Here is a 21,022-nt window from a genome sequence, read left to right as displayed (position 1 = left end):
ATGCGATTTCATTAGCCGTTTCGGATAGGTATGGTGAACTCAGGTGAAGTCGGTGACCTCGCAAGTTCAACTTGACGTTTTCGCCTACTGCAGTGATTCTATAGCTCAAGAACTACTGCACCGTGATCGAGACGAAAACACCACGAGACGATGCGCTGTATGCGACTGGTGGTGTTTTCTTCTCGATCGGCCCAGTAGTTCCTGAGTTATAGGCTGCCATGCGAAAACGGTTATGTGACCTCCGAAGGTCACCGAAGTCACCTGAGGTCACCTGATTAGTCGAAACGACTGCTGAAACCGCATACGGCGAATCGATTGATGGTGTTTTCGTCTCGATCGGCCCAGTAGTTCCTGTCTTATATAATGGCTACAATAGCCGAAAGCATCAAGCTGATCTTTCGAGGTCACCGAGGTCACCTGAGGTTTCCTCACCATGTTCGAAACTGCAGAGGAAATCGCATGCTGCGAATCGACTGGTGGGGTTTTCGATCGACCTTGTAGTTCCTGACTCCTGAGCCATAGAATGACTGCATTACGCGTAATTTTAAAGTTGACCTTTCAAGGTCACCAAGGTCACCGGAGGACCTCCGGTGACCTGACCTTTGACCGGACCTGAAATCGACGGGCACCGATCTGGTGCAGGCCGCGGGTTAATTACTGCTGCGCAAACTGCCGGTGTTTCCAATGCTAAGAAACTTAGTGATATCGGAGTTAGAAAATAGGAATTGTAGAAATACCAGAAATACCTACCTACGTCATCGGGGCCGACGGGGGCAGGGCATATTTTAAGGCACTTACTGCGTCCCATTCTGGGACGCAGCCCCCTCGCCTTGGGACATAGCCCCCGCTGATTTGACCCACTGCGTCCCTGCCCTGTGCCCTGTCCGGTTCCCTGACTTGTGCCCTGCTGTGTGCCCTGACCTGTACCATAACCATTCCCTCTAAAATGTCCTGTGCCATGCCCTGAAACCTGCCGTGCCCTACTTTCTGCCCTCCTCAGTGCCCTACTCTGTTCCTTGCCCTGTGCCCTTAGTGGTAGCACGTGCCCTCTGCTCAACTTTGGGACGCAGTAAAAATTTGTTAAAATATGCCCTGGACGGGGGCAGTGGGAGAGTCGGGTGTCGGCAATTATCGTGGGATGACAGATGGTCACCTTTCGATACCAGATCTCAATTTGGTGATATATGCCGGCTATCGGCAACGGCACTCGTTCTGCGCCTCGATTCGTTATAAAGGATCGATGATCTGTGTTAGAGCGGGCCAAGCATGTCGCGCATGCGCCGTCAGCCCGGCGCGCCGGGCGGGAGGCCGGGCGGCCGCCGCACGCCGCGCGTCCCTCACCGCCGCCAGTCGCTGTGCTGGAGTGTCGTGAGTTGTGTCGCAGATCCGCCGTGCGCTGGGACGTGACAGCCATGTCTTCGGCCGGCTATGGCCGCGGCCACCGGCAGTCGTGCTACCTGTGTGACCTGCCCCGCATGCCGTGGGCCATGATCCACGACTTCAGCGAGCCCGTCTGCCGTGGCTGCGTCAACTACGAGGGCGCCGACCGCATCGAGATAGTGTTGGAGAATGCGCGCAACCAGAAGCGGGCGCACGGCTTCCAGGACGTGCGGCACAGCAAGCCACACGCGGCGGCTCGCGCCCCGCACGAGGCGCAGAACGGCGTGATGGCCGTGAATCTGGAGGCGGCCGGCGGCGCACACCCGCCGTCTGCCGGCGCCGGACCGTACACGCTGCGGCCGGAGCGGGCACGCGGAGCGCTGCTGGTGGCCGACCACCAGCCGGCCGGGCCGCCGCGGCTGCCGCACCCTCCGCTGCCGCCGCACCCCTCCCAGCTGGCGCACGGCCGTCCGGGGCCGCCGCTGCCGCCCAACAAGCGGCCCTCTGAGCGGCCCTCCGAGGAGAGCGACCACAAGCGGCCGCTGCTGGAGGAGGGCGGCGCGCCGCACCACCGGCCGCCGCTGACACGAGGCGAGTCGCTGCCGGCCGCCGGCTACCCGTACGACCAGCGCTTCAAGGAGAAGCCGCCGGCGCGCGTCTACAGCCTCGACAGCGCCAGCCACAAACAGTCGGGTGAGTCGCCGCTGCCCGGCCGGTCAGAAACGGTCACAAATAGTCCGGTGCTAGTCACAAACAGCCGTGTAGTACAACTACAGAGGCTGGTCAGAAACTGTCACAAACAGTCCGGTAAGTAGTCACAAACACTCCTGTAAAACTGCTGCAAACATCCCGTGATGATACGGCCTCAAGTCCAGTGATACAGCCACAAGCAGCCCCGTGCTGCAGCTACAAACAGGTGCTGCAGCCACAAACAGTCAGAATTACAGCGGCGTATTTAGAAAATCGCGAAGGGGGGGGCCAAGGGTTTGGAGGGCGCCACCTCACCCAAGGAGGGCGCCATACGGTCGCGAGATAAAAAATCGCTCAGTGGGGGTTGGGGGGTTGGGAGGCGTTTTTACCATGCCACCAGTTTTTTTTTTTGCGTAACCTCGTATAGGTCGTGCTGCATTGATTTTGCATCGTGTGTATTCTTTATACTCCAGGTCACAAAAGGTCAAGTGTTCTTGAAATGCTGCGCCGAAGGCGCGCGAAATTTTTTAAAACAACCTTTTCCTCCGCTTTTTAGGCACGCCTTTTATACGATCACTGTTCAAAGCTCCTCTCGCTCTTTTACCAAATTTGAAGGTGTAAAAAATACCTAAGGTTTGGTCGGGCCGCTGCCACACAAACTGTACAGAAAGCTTGGCTCATGGGTGTCGATGTATAAAAGTTTATTGGCGGTGGCATATCTACGCACCAGATCACCGTATCGGATTGATACCGGAGCGCGAGATGCGTAAACATCATCCAAATTACCTCAGACCAGCCTTCATAGCCTTCTCACAGATGCATACAGTGTACCCACATAACCAGTTTCAATCACCGAAACTTCAGATGCCTGCTGTTGCGCCCGAACCTGTTGACAATACTTAATCGTAATCCATATAGATGCCATGATGCACGTAAAGTACGATCAATCCGTTAAGACCAAAGACGTGTTTTATGCATCGTAGAGCGTAGATAGTTTTGGTAGGTATAGATACTTCATTCATTGTGCTGAATGCACGTTCATTTGTGGCAGTTTTCACAGGCAAGACATCAACTATGTGCAATAGAACGACTAAGTTGAAAAACATGCCAAAGGAGTAAATAAATGATAGGAGGGCAGCGATCAACGGATGTTGCCAATAGGTAGAAGGGCTGCGATCCACAGGAGGGCACTAATAGGTAGAAGAGCCCCGATCAACATCCCGAGTTTCGACAGTAGGGCACCGATAGGTAGGAAGTTGGCGAGCAGCAGGAGGGCGCCAATGGATAGAAGGGCAGCGATCAACAGGAGGGCACCAATAGGTAGGAGGGCGCCGATCAACAATCAACAGGAGGGCGCCACCAGGTAAGAGGGTGGCGAGGAACAGGAGAGCACCAATAGGAGGGTGGCGACCAACAAGAGGTCGCCAATAGGTGGGAGGGCGGTCATCAACTGGAAGTCGCCAATGAGCGGAAGGGTGACGATTAAAATGGGGGTGGCAATGGTGAGGAGGGCGCCTTTGCTCAAGAGGATGACACGAACAGGAGGGCGTCTGTGCGGAGGGCGCTGGTCAACAGGAAGGTGCCAGTGGATAGGAGGGCGGTGATCAACAGGAGGGTGCCAGTGGTTAGGAGGGCGGCGATCTACACGAGGGCGCCAATAGGAGAAGGGCCCCGATTAACATTCAACAGGAAGGACTAGGGAACCAATAGGTAGGAGGGCGGCACTGAACAAGAGGGTGCCAAAAGGGAGAAAGGCGGCCTTCAAAATTTCACATGAGGGCTCAATAGGTAGGAGAGCGCCAATAATTATGAGGACGCCGATCAGCAGAAGGGCGGCAATGTGTAGCAGGGTGGCGACCTACAGGAGGGCGCCTTCGGGTGAGAGGGCGCTTATTTACAGGACAGCGGCTTACATAGGCGACCACCGTTACGCTTAGAGAGCTACAGCCTACAAATGTGGTTGGAGGGCGCCCGAGGGAGCCCTCCAACCGTATTTGGAGGGCGTATTTGGAATGGGCGTCCTCCGAGGGCGCCCTCCATCCGTATTTTCTCTGTAAACACATTCGCGATTGGAGGGCGCCCTCCAGTCGCGATTGTTTTTCGATTCGATTATATCACAATTGCACGTTAGGCGGCACGGGCGGACATCGATAGCAGCGCCTCTATCGGTCACTAGGGAAAGCTGGGCTGTAGGCGACGAAATACCGGCTGAGTTGTCACAAGTTAAATAGGTTTATAGACATCCTTCTTGTGAAAAAGTTGAACTTTTGCCTTCAATATTTCTACAGGCAATTTTAGAAGTGCCTTCACATAGATTACAAAACCGTTTAAATTATTTTATTCACTTCAAGCCTTCCCTATTGTTCTTGATGATGCGGGAACTATTTCTAATTAGTGTTTCTAGCTTAGTAAAAGGACATATTTCGCAAACGATGAAAAAAGCATAAATGGAAGATTTTAAATGCAATTTTCTGTAACAAATAATGGTAAATTCTCTACACATCAAGGAAAAGGTGCATGCTAACTGATAATTTAAAGTTCTTGGGGCCAGTTGGTTTCTTCTTTTCTTACGTCGCCCCAATGGCCGCGAATACACTTGTGATAACGCCTATCGATTTGCGATTGGAGGGCGCCTTCGGCGCCCTCCAATCGCAAAGGGCGCCTTCGGCGCCCAAGGGGGGGGGGGGCCATGGCCCAGTGGCCCCCCCCTGCCTACGCCCCTGGTCAGAAACACAGCCACAAACAGTTCGATTTTACAGCCACAAACAGTCCGATGATGCGACCACAAACTATCCTGATCCGGTGAAACAGATACAATACAATCAGTTCGGTAAAACAGCTACAAACAGGTGAATGAGTCGCCGCAAGGCTAGTCAGAAATCGTCATAAACTGTCCGGTGTTGCTGACACAAACAGATCGGTGATACAACTACAAACAGTCCGATGACACAACCACAAACGCTCTTAAAATGTAACACAAACACCCCAGTAAATACAGTCACAAGCAGTCTGATGATGCGGTCACAATCAGTCCCGTGATACAGCCCCAAAGATGTTTGATGTTACAGACACAAACAGTCCGGTGAAACAGCCACTTACAGTCTGATAATACTGATGCCAACAGTCCGGCTATTCAGTATTCAGCCGCAAACAGACAATAGTCCGGACTAACAGCCACGAACAGTCCGGTGATGCAGCCATAAACACTGCAGTCCGGTAATCTAGCCACAAAGCCAGTCAGAAATGGTTACAAACACCCTGCAAAGCCACCACAAACAGTCGAGTGAAAAAGCTACCACAAACAGTCTGGTGATACAATTACAATCCGGTGAAGCAGCCAGAAATACTCCGGTAATACAGCCACAAACAGTCCGATAATACAACCACAAATACTCCTGTAATGCAACACAAACCCTCCGGTAATACAGTCGCAAACCGTCCGATGAATGGTGATACAGCCACAAACAGTCCCGAAATGCAGCCACAAACTGTCCGGTGATGCGAATTGTGACCACAAACAGTATGGTGATACAGCCATAAACCAAGGCCGTCTATAGACCATAATTAAACAGTCCGGTAATACAGACACAAACAGCCCAGTAATACCAGGGCTTCGGAGTCGATGAATTTTAGGGTGACTCCGACTCCGACTCCGGCTTTAAAAATCGACTCCGACTCCGACTCCAACTCCGACTTCGACTCCGTATGGTTAAAATCCATATCAGGATATTGAAGTTCTTAATGGAAATGTTTTTATCTTGCCTGGAACGATCCCTTGTGCGTTGCATGGCTTTGCGTTGCAAATATGCATCAAAAATAACATGCAGGATTAAAAAGCAGGTTCTGAGGAATTCACAGTGTTGCTTCTTTCGCCGAAAACGGTCGTCCAAAACAGCAAAATGACCTTCTTAGTTCTTTCGACAAAATATAATTTCGAGCGCAGTATCGTCAATCAAACAGGTGCAGTGCATGACAATGAGCCACGCAGCGTTAATTCCGACTGCAGAGTCGGAGTCGGAAAGATTTTGGCGACTCCCACTCCGACTCCGGACAGAACTGTCGACTCCGACGGACTCCAACTCCCACTCCGACTCCGCAGCCCTGAGTAACCGCAGGTTGTTTGAAATAGACAGACACTACGTTAGATAATGCTGTAGACTGTTATACCTGCTGGACAGTGCCTGTGGACAGTTATGCCAGTAAAGTGTTGGCTGGTGTTGGCCTCCGGGCCCGTCAGTGTTGCTGGCCTTGGTTGAGCTGCATTCCGTAGTAGGTATCTATATGAGACAGTTGGCTTCAGCATACTGGCGTGCATAGGTACCTACTCAAAAGTCACGAATCGTGATTCACGATGTGTGCTGTGTGGTATCAAAAGTTAATATTTTAAAGGCGGTGTTTCGGATGAGGGAACAAGGGATATTTCCACCGTGTTCGACGACCAGCGTCGACCTTGGCCACATTCCGTCTGGAATATTTTACACGCGACAGGTCGACATAAACGGATGACTGCAATATAAATGTTTTCCAGCTTTCAAGGACGGTATTTATTTATTTATTTATTTTTATTTATTCAAGTAATCACCAACAGGGCGGACCCCCACTGACAGGCGAAGTAAAACTAACACTATACATGATAAACAATGATATACGGGCAAACAATGCAGAGTAAACAGTAGGTAAATATTACGATAAATATAGCTAAAAAATATAATGCACAAACAATATGTGAGTTAAGATGAATCTAAAAAAACGAGCTTGTAAAAAGGCTCTATGACTTTAAAAAGATGATATATACTTCAAAACATGAGATTTAAAAGTCCCAGTGGCATCGGTAAAAAATCTGCCCCTGGAACACTGCTTAAAAACGAATTGACTAGACATGGTACCCTGTTGAATAAACCCCGCTTCACGGTGTTGACGCGTGCACGGGGCTCATAAAACAGTTTCTGTGTGCGGGTCGACCGAGTGGGTATATGCAGTGCAAAGCTGTTTAATATGTGGCAGCAGTCGTGTCTCCCATGAAACACGTTTCTGATGAAAATCAGATCATGCTGAATTCGACGTGAAGCCAATGACTGTATCCGGAAATGATTTAGTAAAGCACTGTAATCCAGAGAAATGGAATGTCCGGAGTGCGTGTTTGATAAAAGCCATATTAGAAATTTGTGTTGCACTCGGTCGACCCGCACTGTGTGGGTGTCAGCCGCACCCGCCCATATCACACTGCCATATTCTAAAATCGAGCGTACACTGGAGAAGTAAGCACACAAAAGTGCCTTGCGATGAAATTTGCTTCCCTTCTCACCTGTTTGAAAGGATCGAAACAGCAGGCCCAGGCTTCGGTTTGCTCTGCTAACAATGCTGTTCACATGAGCAGCAAATGTAAGCTTGGTGTCTAAAATGATACCCAGGTCACGTATCTCTCCAACATGCTCGAGTTTAGTGGCGTTGATAAAATACTCTGTCCGGACGGGTGCGCGCCTGAGGGTGATCGTGAACGATTTGCATTTGCTGGGGTTTAGGGTGAGTCCCCATCTGACGGACCAGGCCGCCAGACGACCAAGGTCCTGCTGGAGCAGTAGTCCGTCAGATGGCGATACAATTTTTCGAAAAATTTTGACGTCGTCGGCGTACAGAAGGCACCCGGAATCGACTTCTCGCGGTAAATCATTGATGAACAAAGAAAAAAGTAGCGGAGCCAAAAGGGATCCTTCGGGAACACCGGATAGTACTGCCGTCCATTTGGACGTTTTTCCGTTCACGATGACCCTCTGACGCCTATCGGACAGATATGAGACGAACCATTGTAAAGCAAACTCCTCCAATTTGAAGGAGTGTTTTAGTTTGTGAATTAGAAGGGAATGATTCACACTTTGAAAAGCTGCCGAATAGTCTGTATATATAGTGTCCGTCTGATATCCGCCCGATATGGCCTCCCACGCTGACTTAAGATAAACGGTTAGGTTAGTAATACAGGACCGCCTAGGAATAAAACCGTGCTGCTCGTTGCACAGGGCCGGCGAAACATGATGGTATAACTGATCGTAGACTAAGCGTTCGAGTATCTTTCCGAAGAGAGGAAGCAATGACACGGACCGGTAATTTGATGGATTCTTCTTGTCTCCTTTTTTGTGGATCGGAATAATGTTTGTCTGCTTCCATCTTTCCGGAAAGACACCCGAACTTACGGAGGCGTTACATATTTTGGTGATGGGAACAACGAGCTCATCTGCTCATTCAACAATGATGCGCGCACTGATGTCATCGGGGCCACAAGCCTTGTTTACTGGAACGGCTTTCAGGGCAGATCGAACGGCAGCTTCGGATATATGAAGTCGAGACAGTCTGTCTACAGCGTACTCAGGCGCTTCAGGCAAATCAGTCACATTCGGCTGTGTAAATTTCGTAGCAAACACGTTGTTAAGTAGTTCCGCACGGCCCAGATCGTCACTAACAATGTTACCATCGGGTGCACGGAGCACAGGCGAAATAGAAGACTTGTTAGTAACACACTTCAAAAACGACCAATAACGCTTTGGGTTAGTCTTAAAATCTGCAGTGAGCCCACGCATTTCCGTAAACTGATCAAACATGTTATGTAACTTGTGCACATTTAAATAAAATTAGGTACTATATGAGGGTACATAAAGTATATGAACTTTATGAATTGAAACTGCAGCTGTAATCAGCCGTTGATGTTTAGTGTTATTGCTTCCCCAGGCAGTTACCACTTTCCTAGACACTGAGGCAGGCATGGCAGTTTTCACGCTATCCGCTCGCTTTCCCAACGGAAGAGGACCCCGTGCACTGAACAGTAGTTACTGACCGCGGTACCGGTACCTATAGGCGTCAGTCGCTGACCGCCTATATTGTGCCGTGCCGTGCCGTGCCGTGCCGGCTCCACATCTCGTGCTGTCGATTTCCCGAGCGCTCGTCGGCTTCGGCAGGAACGATCTCGCGTGCGCCGAGTCCGCTCTTCCGCGCCCGCGCGCCCTTTTTTTGGCGCGCCCTCGGAGCATGCCGATCGCTGCGCCGCGCTCGCGTGTCATCCAGCATGACTTCTAGGCGTTTTTCGGCCGGCCGGTAGAAAGACGTGGTCAGATTTGCGTGACTGACTCGTTTTCCGGGGATTTAATATTGGATAGTGTGCCGCCGTCCATGGCGGGTCACGGTGGGGCCCGAGTGCGGGCTGCCTGAGACATGCAGCGGCCCGGACCAATCTGAAGGAAAACCGACAGGCGGCGTGGCTATCCGGCCGGCCCGACCACGCGAGCGGCGTGTTTTGCCGGATTCGGCCCCGTCTCGCGTGCTTCGGTGCCGGCGTTGCATGTCGAGGCAATAGCTCATGTCGCAATTCGTGGTTTGTGATCGTCGGACAACGGTTTCAACTGCATCAAAACATTGACTGAGCACTGGTGTTGCCCTCAAAGAGGCTTTCTTCGCTCATTCTGGAGAGTCGGATCCTATTCTCCGAAAATTTAAATGCAATTGCACCTTATACCTACCAATGTACCTAGATTCTAGCTACCTATGTGATTGAACTAACAATATTTGCAGATGCCGGATAGGCATGCGGAATTAACCCTAAAAAAGCAACTGGAGATAGGGAGATCATTCCTCCACTTTATTCTTAGGCTAATGCTGCGGCCAACGTCTAGATAGGCACGTGAACTTATATGCTACGTACGGACACATGATCGAATATTTTCTAAATCCAGCGCTCAGCGTGTAAATATGTGCACTGGGCATGTTCTGTGTGTTGTGTGACGTAGACCGGACCCGTCGAACTAGGTCTGACGCCAGGTCGAGGGTCTGCTTCCGGCCTCTGTGGAGCTCTGTCCTGTGAACGCTCCGTGTCATTTCCTTTGTTTATGAAGCGCCACTGACTCTCCCGGCCGGGCGTATACCCCGCGGCTCGGGCAGTGTCACTGTGCGGCGCGGCGGTCTGACCGGCTGGTCTGGTCTGGTCTGGTCTGGTCTGGTGGGACCGGTCCGACCGGCTGGTCTGGTGGGACCGGTTCCGGTCCGACCGGTCGCGCTCCTCTCGCTCCGCCGTCACCGCGCGGACCGGATCGCCGGCCGCGGGAACCGCGAGAACGGCCTACCGGCCGCTAGAAGCGCGGGAACCGGCCCAGCGCGCTCCGCTGCCACCCCCAGCCACGGTTCGGGCATGGATGAAGTAATCTACCTTGGCTTGCCTGCATCCATGGCTCGGGTATCATGTTAATGTGACGTCGTCGCATTGGGCTGCTACTGCCCAGCGTGAGCGTGTGAGTGGTTATAACTTTTACACATTCTCACCAAATCTCCCAAATCTGTCAGCAATTTGACTCTATTTCACCAGTCATTATTTGACAGATAAGCTTAGTTGTGCAGCTTACGCTCATGTGAACTGTGAGCAGGAGCAGGCACTGGCGCTTCACCCGGACATGGAGGTCATGTCACACGTGTAATCGACCAGTGGGCTCGGGGGCACACCTAGGAGCGACCATCGACCGGGGCTGGGCCACCTTGTCCTCGACACCGGTGGCGGGCCATGTGCGCGGGGCTATGCTGGCGGCCGGCCGCGCAGACGGTCTATTGATCGGCGCCCAGTTCCGGTCCCCCACCCCCCTCCGTCGGGGCTGGGGGCTGCTTGTTGTGCAGTGCGCACCCCCTCTGGCGGCGCGCCGGCCGGCCGGCCGGACCGGTCGCCCACAACCGCTACGCGCCGACGGCGGCGCGCAGAGCCGCTCTGGCAGCGTGCCAGACGTGACGTCACGTGGCCTTGGCGAGCCGCCAGCTGTGGGGCCGGTCGATACGGTCCAGGGGAGGGGAGGGGGAGGGTCAGCCGGCCGGCGCCTCTCGCGCCTCGCGTGACTCACATGGTTCGTCCGTCCTCAGCTGGGAATGGCCCGGCACATACAAAGAGACATCGCCGGTACGTCATTTCCCATCCGTCCTGGAAATGGTACAGAGCCGTGACATAACTAGTACGGAGTGCGTCGAGTTCTATAGCGCATACACATGCAGGCTGTGGCATATGATCCTATCTTACAACTTACAAGTGCCTCTTAGCTGCACGACGGACGTCCTACGCAAAGTCTCGGTCAAATAAGTTTTTTTGTGTTGTTTGATTCCTCACCACTCGCTGGATGAAAAGGCATTTTCGTCCAGCAAGCGGTTGGCAACTGGCATGAACAAAGCGTCGGCATTTCTCTGTCTCGCTCGCCCACTGTCACTTCTCACCCACCCACCCACTCACTCACTTACTCACTCACTCACTCACTCACTCACTCACTCACAGTGGCGGATCCAGGGGAGGGCAAATAGGGTAATTGCCCCTCCCAAACGGCATAAATTTAGCATTACGCTTAGGACGGTGCATGGAAAGAAACAATTTATTGTTATGGTTTGCCCTCTTAACTGGATCCGCCAGTGGTCACTCACTCACTCACTCACTCACTCACTCACTGATCACTCACTCTCAATCAATGTGCCTTGCTCAGTGCTCATGCCTAAGGCCATTTTCCTGATCTTTCAAAATAACCCTGTGGCACTGTCGTTCTGATTGTGCGTGCATGCCAAATTGTAGCATTTCCCTTCTCGCAGAGTCCGCAAGTCGCAACCCATATCGGGGGACAGTCATGTAGACACAGCTATCTGTAAGAATGTGGTATGACAGTTTGACGTTTGTGAAAAGCGATAATGTGAACACATACCTATATTGCACAAACCGGTTTCGATACCTATTACTTCATCAGTGTGCAAATATATAAATAAAACACAAAATGCAAAATTTGTCTTTTAAACGTTAAAAAAACGTTTTTCAACGTTTTTATTTCAAAAATAAACGTTTTTATTTTAAAATAAAAACGTTTATTTTAAATGAAATAAATAAAATATTTTTATTTATTTAATAAAATAGATACCTAAATATTAAAATAAACAAATACGTTTAAAATAAAAACGTTTATTTTAAAATACAAAAATAAACGTTTTGTATTTTGTGTGTTTTATTTATATATTTGCACACTGTTGAATTAATATCGAAACCGGTTTGTGCAATATATGTGTTCACATTATCGCTTTTCATATTTGTAAGAATCTTTGACACGGTGTCGTCTGTCGACAGGCATATTTACGTCTGGACAACGAGTTGCGGGGAAAAGTGCTGATTTTGTTGCAGTTTTAGGAGCCGGTGATAAGGCTGGATTTTTGGGTTACTTTTTCGTTCCGATTCATGTATTTCATAGTGTTTGGCTTTTGAATATTTTAGTTCTTTCAGATAAATATTACTTGCCTTACAACTTTTGTAAAAACGTTTCATTTTTTTTTATAAGCCGACCTTCAGAGTCCTAAAAATACATCAGCACTACAATCATTGTAAACAAGCAAATGGAAGACCACTTGGCTCTGTTCCAAGGCGCTTTTTAAGTTTATCTGGTGGTTTCCGTACTCTTGTACGTCGTTTTGTTGGATGTTTTGGATCCATTAAGGTTGACTTATATCATATTTAAGAAGCATGTGACTGAAAACAATCCGAAGTATCCAGGAGGCTGACAGAGGTCCTGACTCCTGAGCAATATCAATATCAAGTTGAACTTGAAGTTATTAAATTTTGGTTGATAAACGCAAGTTGATCGGGCTCATATATCAGCAAAAAAAGTAACATTAAAAGAGCTTATTGGCCGAAAACAAGCTATAATATTGCAGATCCTGGAGCAATACTGAAGAGCACGCTGAGCAGGATCATGCCAGAAAATGTTGACTGATGAGTGCATATTGATGTATTGGTATGAATATTGAATGATAACTTACAACAGCAAGATAAATTAGTGCTAACTATCAAGTTAAAAATCTAGAATGAATGGACTTTGGCAGCTTTACTATGCTTAGATGCTGTGCAGATTGTAATGTGCATCCTACTCAGTGTCTGGCAAATGAAACATGCGATCATTTCATTGCTACTGCAACTGGAGGAGAAAGCTTGGATCACCAAATCCACTTAATGCTGATTTTGATGTTAATCATTACTGTATTTCTTGAAAAAAGGATTGTTATAAAATTGTCAATGTGACAATCCATGCCACGATGTGATCATATGATGTGTTCATAGTCATTCATGATAGTGATTCATGATTGTTGGTCCAATATACAATGGCAAAGCTCTCAGTCTCAGCGTTTCTTCCTGTGGATGGCCAGCAGTGACTCACAGCTTAGAAGCATTAGTTTTCTTTTCTTCACAGGGCTGGGATAAAAAGTACTGAGGGTAATCTTCCACCAAGGAACTCTACTTTGAGTTTTGACATGGTATGAGATGTAGGCACAAGTAGGTAGGTGCTTAGTTCCTATAGTCAGCAGTTGTGTAGGTTTAGTCGAGTTAGCTTAGATTAGGTTATGCTAGTTTTTTAATTTGCGAAGTGTCCAAAAAAATGTGACCTGAGCAATGAGCATACCTGAATATAACCTGACAGCTGACCTAACCTCAATCATCACAAATATTTGCAGCCTTACCCAAGACCTGCATAGCAGAAGCACCCAGTTATAGGTAGGTACTCACCCTAACTCAATCTTACCTGCTAACCTTCAACTTGCCTATAGTTAGCTCACCTTGCCAAGCTGCATCCAGGGAAACAGTCAACTGAGGAACTGGCTCATTGGGTGGCTGGTGTGAGTCTGTGCATTGAAAGTGTTTCTTCTCTGAAGCTGCTCTGCACTGCTGTATGTCATGTTAGATGCTCAGAAAATGTGGGAAATGATTACTAAGCTACTTTAGTGCTTTGTTAATGCTCGAGACATGAACAAGTGCAGATCCTGCAGGGTACAGCAATGAGTTAGGTGCTAGGTGAGTATGTTATGTGAATGTGCTGTTCCCTGTTTGACCATAGTAAGTATACAAACAAGCAAAGGGTCACAGTTATATTCAATCTCCACATAAACATACAACAAAAACGGCCATATAGCCTCACTCCGAACACACTGACACCACAAATAGCTTAAGCCTTTGTAGGCACAAAAATGCTTTGATTTACAGGACAGGTATACAATATAACCTCTGTCCTTGGGGATCTTGCTGCCAAGTTGAGGTACGATGACTGAACTTCAGGATTGATCAACCTTTTCTTCTTAGCCACTGCTTATATACGAGAAAGACCAAATGCTTGTTTATAAACTGCCTTGAAAATTTAATGATCCACCTTCAATTCTGACATGAAGGCACAAGTAAAATAGTTCCCACTCCTTTTGGAATACACAAAGCAAAATATTTAATAACTTCTAGTGGATGGACAAGAGCAATTACCACATCTTCTCCTCAATTCTGGCACTGATGAATAACACTGACGCTTATTCGCTTCATATTTTATAACAAACGCGCAAAAACTGCAATATAACAGCACTATATGCTTCTTGACAAAATGCAAAAGTAGTAAAAATTTAGCCCTGATGGCATTCATTCTTGGTGGAAACGTAATTAGAAAATATTTTGTAGTAACTATTAAATTCCGGCCGAAAACAGTGCACGGTTTAAAAAAGAATCATTCCAATGGCGGTCCATTCTTGCGGTCCTGAAATCGCCACTATTTCCGGCCTCTCCAACGCAACTCGTTGTCCAGACGTAAATATGCTGTCGACAGAGCATATTCCCTGACCAACCCAGTGGGGTCCCGGACCAGACGGTGCTATCGCCCCGTGAGCGGTTATGGACGTAGACTGTGAACTGTGGGTCATGGACTTGGACTCTGGACTGAACGATCATGTGTACTTTGCGTACCTACCATGTGTGTACTGTGTAGACGCCGGAGTCGGACGGTTCACACTTCAAATAGCAGATAGCTGTCTTAAGGTAAACCAAATACCTACAGAACATTGTTGTTTGGAGACAGTTCTCTGAATGTGTGCTTTGATGTATTTAGGTAGCTATGCCAAATACAACGGTCGAATATCATATCTCTCATCCCCCTTGTCAGGACGGCGTCACGGTGCCTTCGCCCGCCTGTGCGTGTCCGCGAGGTCCTCAAGTGTTTCCGCTAGGGTCCCGGCTGCCCAGAGGGTACCGACGGGTCCCCTTACGTCCCCGCGGGCTGACGGCGCTGTCGGCGGGCTCCCCGGTCACGCAGCCAATCAGCGAGCTACGTGCCTCTGGTCAGCGAGCCGACGGGCGTGCCTGACGGCCGTCTGCCGGCGGTGGGTGCACGTGACAGGGCATCGGCCGCCCGGTTAGCCAGGGAGCAAACGACACCCGCGGGACACGCCCCAAACCCCACCGCGGGGGAATGGGGAGGGTGCGGCGCCACGGTATAAAAAGGCAGACGTCAATCGCTAGAGACTGGGTAATACGGTATGTGCCTGCGTGTTTTAGATCTCGGAGATACAAGACCGAAGACGCAGGTTTCACGACTATCGGATTATTAGGTAAATTAATTGTCTAAAAGTCGTGGCGATGAAATGCGAATCGTCAGAACTTGGAATTGGGACGGCCACCGCGGTGCAATAGAATGGAAAAACCTGAGGACACGATGGGACATTGAGCTTATCACCTCGTGGCCGGACGAGTAGCCCCATCCTGCCCAGAGTGGCGGCTACACTCGGCAGCCCAGCGTCACGCTCGACGGCCGCAGCCAAGGTCGGCGGGTGACGAGCGACGTCACGAGCCGCCGCCGCCGGCGTGACGGACGTGACGGCGTCACGCGAGCGTGGCGCGCGGCACGCACGGCCGCCGGCGCGGAGCGAGCGGTGGGAGCGCGCCGGCTGGTCATGCTGGGAACGGGCTGAGGTGGGGACCCGGCTGTCACAGTGTTATTTCCGGTCAGCGGAGACTGGCCGACTTCATATTTGCACGAATGTCTCTATGGATACTGTTTGAAAGGTATCGCGGCTTCGACTGAGAGAAGGCCCCGTCGGCGATCATATGTCAGCCAATCACCATAGCAAATCACCACGCTTGCAATAAGACACATACTGATCTGGTTTTGTTGTTGAAAGGCACTTCCAATACAAGCCAGTAAGAGGAAAGTAGTGTGATATAGGCTACATGTGTTCTGGCACCTTTTCCGTTTTTTTTTTTATCCCGCGATAGGATGCATTACACGGTTATGGTTTATAACTTGCAATACGCTTGCATTGTCATTTATTCATTCGATCATCAGCTTGCGACTTGCGCGTTAGCAAATGACGCTATTGACTGGCGCATTCGTGGCAAGAATTGCCAGTCACGATTTATGAAGCTCACGATCACAATTCACATACATGTATGATGTAGGTATGTTATGCATTAATGTGTTTTGCAGGCAAACGAGCTACCTGTACCTATTGTGGCGTTTGTCTGCCCGCCACCGATCACTGACCACCGCTGTCCGTGTGCCCCCAATGACGTTTCAAACGTTACACACTGTCTGCCGCCGCCACTGACCACCGCTGTCCGTGTGCCCCCAATGACGTTTCAAACGTTACACACTGTCTGCCGCCGCCACTGACCACCGCTGTCCGTGTGCCCCCAATGACGTTTCAAACGTTACACACTGTCTGCCGCCGCCACTGACCACCGCTGTCCGTGTGCCCCCAATGACGTTTCAAACGTTACACACTGTCTGCGCCGCCACTGACCTGACCCCTGCCCGTGTCTCCCTACAGTGATGGTAGCCGCGAACGGAACACTGGCGGTATCGGCCGCCGGCGCGGCCATCGCCGTCTCACGCGCCTCACCGGCGGGCGGTGCTCGCGCCTCGCCGATGGCCGCTCTCCAGGACCTGTCTGCCGGCTCTCCGCGCGCCAGTCCCGGCTCGGCACCACCTCGGTCCGCCTCCAGAGGATCGCCGCACTCGCCCAGTCCAGGTCAGCCTCGCGGTGTTTTCACGCCTGGATGAGGTCCCCCTGCCGAACGGGGCACTCGGGGTCATGAATCGGGGGCGGAAGTGGAGAAGCCTCGGGTTAAGGTCTCAGTGGAGACTGTTTCAAAGTTTGTTGCTAACTCATGGTATCGGTGACGCAGACCCGCTATCCGTCCTGCTTTCCATCAGAAGGAGTACCGCGCGCGGCTGCTCAGGGAGCAGTATGGTGATAATTAGGATTTCGAAACGTATATGTGATGTGTTATTTTATCGGTTGCACCGTATGGCACATGTTGGTATCCTTCGTGTGCGTGTATGTGTCTGTGTGATGTGAGAACCCTATCTCTGCCATATTGACACGACTGCCGAGAATAGTCATCCCAGGATGGAACGGACGGTTATAATGTGAAAATAAATAAATAAATAAATAAATAAATAAATGAATAGTTATCCAGGCGGATGGTAAAAGCTTTGCTGCAGCTCAGATGAACGTACAGGCCTGGTGTGGGGTCGGGCGCTTATAGCACGTCGATGCTGGGTCTTACCTTGGGCCGAGCCCGAGTCTGTTTGTTTGGGTTGGCACTTGGCAGTGGGGTCCGCTGTATGTGTGTGTTTGAAAATTCCTCTGACGATGCACTATACCGGTATCCCCCGGCCCATTCTGCAGGGTAGACGTTGGTGATTTGACATCGGGATGCAGGGTGACGAGCGCATGATCTCATTGTGAGGCTGGCACGTGTCTCGAGCTGGGGGCAGGGACTATTTGACGCACGTGTGTGCGATATACAATGTGTCAATGTTTACCCACATCGGAATCTCACGTCAGCTTTAACTTTGCAATCCTGGCGTGAGTGGCACAAAACTGAGCAATGGCAGATATGTTCCCTAAACGACAACGACGCCTGCCTCTTCCCAAAGCAGCTTGCGATTTCCTTCTGTTCGCTGTTCGTTCCGTTGATTGGATTCTGTTGACTGTGAGCTGCGGCGCACTGCCCCGATGGTGCTGACCTCTGTCGTGTCTGTGTTCTCAGGAGGCGGCGCGGGCACGGCGGCAGCGGCGGCGGGACGACGTGTCTCGGGGCCCCGGCCAGGCCCCGCTGAGGGCGGTCCCGCCGAACAGGGCGTGGCCACATCGACCGTCACCGACCCGGTGCCCAACGCGCTGCTCAAGTGCACCCTTTGCCAGGAGCGGCTGGAGGACACCCACTTCGTGCAGTGCCCCTCCAAGGGCCACCACAAGTTCTGCTTCCCCTGCAGCAGAGAGAGCATCAAGCGGCAGGGCTCACACACCGAGGTGAGCCCGGTTCTTGACCCCTCCTGGTGAGCATGCCGCATGGAGACGGTGTGCATTGCGGAAGTTGGTCCATCTTGAGTTGGTCTGCGATTTAATTAACGGATGTGCGATATACTAGCGAAATGGAGTGTTCCTAGTCATATCTTTTCTTCTGTAGAGTGACTACAGTCGTGTTCCTGGTCCTATTCTTTCCGAAGAGGCTACAGTCGTAGCCTCTATGACTAACTCAGGCTCTGACGCTTAAATTTTAACGCAAACGATTCGCTCCAGCCTTTTGATAGACATGTCGATTTGAAGTTTCAAACGAGTGTTTAGACACTGTGAAACCTGGCGGCCATTGCCCTAACTTGACGTTGGTGTGTTTGCTTTTCAGGTGTACTGCCCCAGCGGCGAAAAATGTCCGCTGCAGGACTCCAACGTGCCGTGGGCGTTCATGCACAATGAGATCACCACCATTCTGGGAGAGGAAGTCACCGTGAAGAAAGAGCGGGACCCGTGAGGACCGGTGGCACCGCCAACAGACACGCTTCATTCCTGTTCTCAGTGCGAGGTTCAACTCAGCAACCCTGCAGACAGACGAAGAGGGTGTTCGCAGAGAACTTCAAGCCAGATGGATGTTTTGACACGACCTCAATGGTCGGATTGACCGGACACTACATCTACCGAAGGGCATGTGTCCAGACATAACCTCTAGCTGGCCGAATTTACGGACAAAACCTCAACTGACCGAATTTTTGGACAGAACCTCAACTGACCGAATTTCCGGACAGAACCTCAAGTGACCGGGTAATCGGATAGGACTTACTTGTCGCCCTGGAATAAAGTGGCGCCTTTTCGAGCACTGTCGTGGCACCGGTGTGTCTCATTCCGTTTGAGCTGGACATCAGGTGGTGTGGTGTTGACCCGTACTTCTACTTCTGGTGTACAGAAAAGAGTTCAATTGTGAGTTGTGTGTAGACAGACCAGAGAATATGTGCTCGTGAAGCAACGCAACTTCTTCTGGCGTTTCAGGTGCATTATGTTTTTGATTGTCCTAGGAGCACTCGTCATTTTATTGGTGGCGGATTCCTAGTCAGTTAAGCTGTACGATACATGTTGTCTTGATAGGAACTCTGTTACTCGCGGTAGGTTGTCTCTCAAGCTCGCCATTTTGGCGCAGTATTTGTCCGAGCCATCAGGGTCTCCTGTTAGTGGCTTCATCGGGAGCCGGCGAGCCTGAGTGGCGGTTGTAGAATCGCACACCGCGATAGTGCGGTTCTGTCCTTGCATCAAGCGCTGGTGGACCCCCGCTCACTGTCGCGCGTGTTTAATCTCGCTTCCTTGGACCAGAGAGCTGCAGCATCAGCAGCTGCTGATCTCGGCGCCGCTGGTTTCATTGTTCTTCACTCATTGTGTCGTGTAGGTCGTGGAGTAGTTCTTCAGGAGACCGATTGTGGGTACGATGTAAGCGTGCTATTGTTTGTCGTAAGGGCAGGCCGGAACTGGCCATAAATTTGCACCTCTGAGCGCGACACGATGCATCTGGTTGAACACCTTGAACACGCTGAAGGCACCTGCGTGTGATGATGTTGCTGGTATGCGGTTATTCCTGGTGACAGCCATAGTGGAGGAGCGGGACAGTTGCACTAAAACCGCCTACCTACTTGTCTGATGACGTCCTCATCTGGCCTATGGTCCGTGGTACTTACTGCAAGTAAGCGGCTGTAAGGTTGACCGAAATGGTTGAAGCGATGTGGTTGAACCAGGAGCCTGACGCTAAAACGGTTAGCAGGCAAACGGCCCTGTGCTATGTCTCTGACTAACCATAACTAATGTCAACGCATTAGGTGGCAAGCATCCCAGTGTTGTTTTTTCATTGTAAGAAATGGTACTTTTCTCAAAGCTTTTTTTGTGACTGTGGAGTGCTTTATATTTGGCTCTACGTCTACATCCTACAATAACAACGTCGCGAAACACCGTTGTAAAGATCGAAGCGACGGTCCAGGTCGTTAGGACAGCGATTTATTTTCTACAAAGAAGCCCTGCTATTGTAAAATGTTCATCTAACGGTGTGCCGAGAGATTTTCGAACACTTTATTGGGAGACTCGTTTTACCTAAGCGATATGCTGTCAGAACCAATATGAGTGAATCTGCTTGATACAGCCACTCGATACTGGAGATGCCGCGGTGATTCCGTCAGTCCAGATCACATGTGACATCCACATCTGCTAAGTAACTGGAAGCAGTGCATCCGAAAACTTGATATTTCTACTGCTTATTTACGAATAAAATCAAATGTAAAATACCACAGTATTTGGCTCGCCACTTGCACGGGCACCACGACCCGTGCCAGAACAGAACTATACCTCCATAATGCACTTGTATGTACGTACCTGAGCGTTTTCGCCTAGGTAGGTATTGCTAATTGCAGCCATTCCATCTTCATAACGCGGACGGCCATTATGATATAGGCAATCATAGGTATCTTCCAAGGTCGCCGAGGTCCCATAAGGTCACCAAATTCAATTCAGCACGGATCCACGGTCAACTCATAGATACCTACTATCAGGATAACAGAATCGCATATGACGACAAAATGACTGTTTCGTCTCGAATTCGATGGGTCCAGCCAGGGGGCGTCGAAGTCTAGTAGGAAAATCTGGCAATCCCCGGCGTGACGTAACGTCGGGGATGACCGACGGCACCTTGCACTGAAAGATACGGCAGAACGGCTATTTTTGAAAAATGATTAAAAATACTTTTGTGCTGTTATGACATATAAAACGCTTATCAGCATGTTCCTCATCATGTGATAAAGCCATATCCGTGGTCGAAAATAGCTGAGCCCCTCCCAATTTCCAACCACCG

The 21,022-nt window shown here is 50.3% G+C and overlaps 1 protein-coding gene and 1 long non-coding RNA gene across 2 annotated transcripts; one reads left to right on the top strand and one right to left on the bottom strand.

The window, feature by feature from the left end:
* Positions 1-1,351: 1,351 nt before the first annotated feature.
* Positions 1,352-20,056, top strand: LOC122368256 (interferon regulatory factor 2-binding protein-like B). The gene is made up of 4 exons (XM_043342020.1): positions 1,352-2,073; positions 16,684-16,884; positions 17,912-18,174; positions 18,548-20,056. The coding sequence occupies exons 1-4, from the start codon at positions 1,413-1,415 to the stop codon at positions 18,671-18,673; spliced, it is 1,251 nt and encodes a 416-aa protein (XP_043197955.1). The 5' UTR covers positions 1,352-1,412; the 3' UTR covers positions 18,674-20,056.
* LOC122368257 lies at positions 16,164-20,775 on the bottom strand. The gene is made up of 2 exons (XR_006254206.1): positions 20,548-20,775; positions 16,164-16,923 (listed from the first exon to the last, which is right to left on the bottom strand). It is a non-coding gene; the product is annotated as an uncharacterized LOC122368257 (long non-coding RNA).
* Positions 20,776-21,022: the final 247 nt, after the last annotated feature.

Source organism: Amphibalanus amphitrite, unplaced genomic scaffold, assembly GCF_019059575.1.
Source record: "Amphibalanus amphitrite isolate SeventyFive unplaced genomic scaffold, NRLGWU_Aamphi_draft 000934F_arrow, whole genome shotgun sequence".
In the NCBI taxonomy this organism is placed as follows: domain Eukaryota; kingdom Metazoa; phylum Arthropoda; class Thecostraca; order Balanomorpha; family Balanidae; genus Amphibalanus; species Amphibalanus amphitrite.
Note: the sequence above shows the minus strand (reverse complement) of the source record. Positions and strands in the feature narration are given on the sequence as shown.

Coding starts and splice junctions, on each gene's coding strand:
- LOC122368256 (XM_043342020.1), top strand. CDS start 1,413: ATGTCTTCGGCCGGCTATGGCCGCGGCCACCGGCAGTCGTGCTACCTG. Junction 2,074..16,683: donor CGCCAGCCACAAACAGTCGG/GTGAGTCGCCGC, acceptor GTCTCCCTACAG/TGATGGTAGCCGCGAACGGA. Junction 16,885..17,911: donor GCCGCACTCGCCCAGTCCAG/GTCAGCCTCGCG, acceptor CTGTGTTCTCAG/GAGGCGGCGCGGGCACGGCG.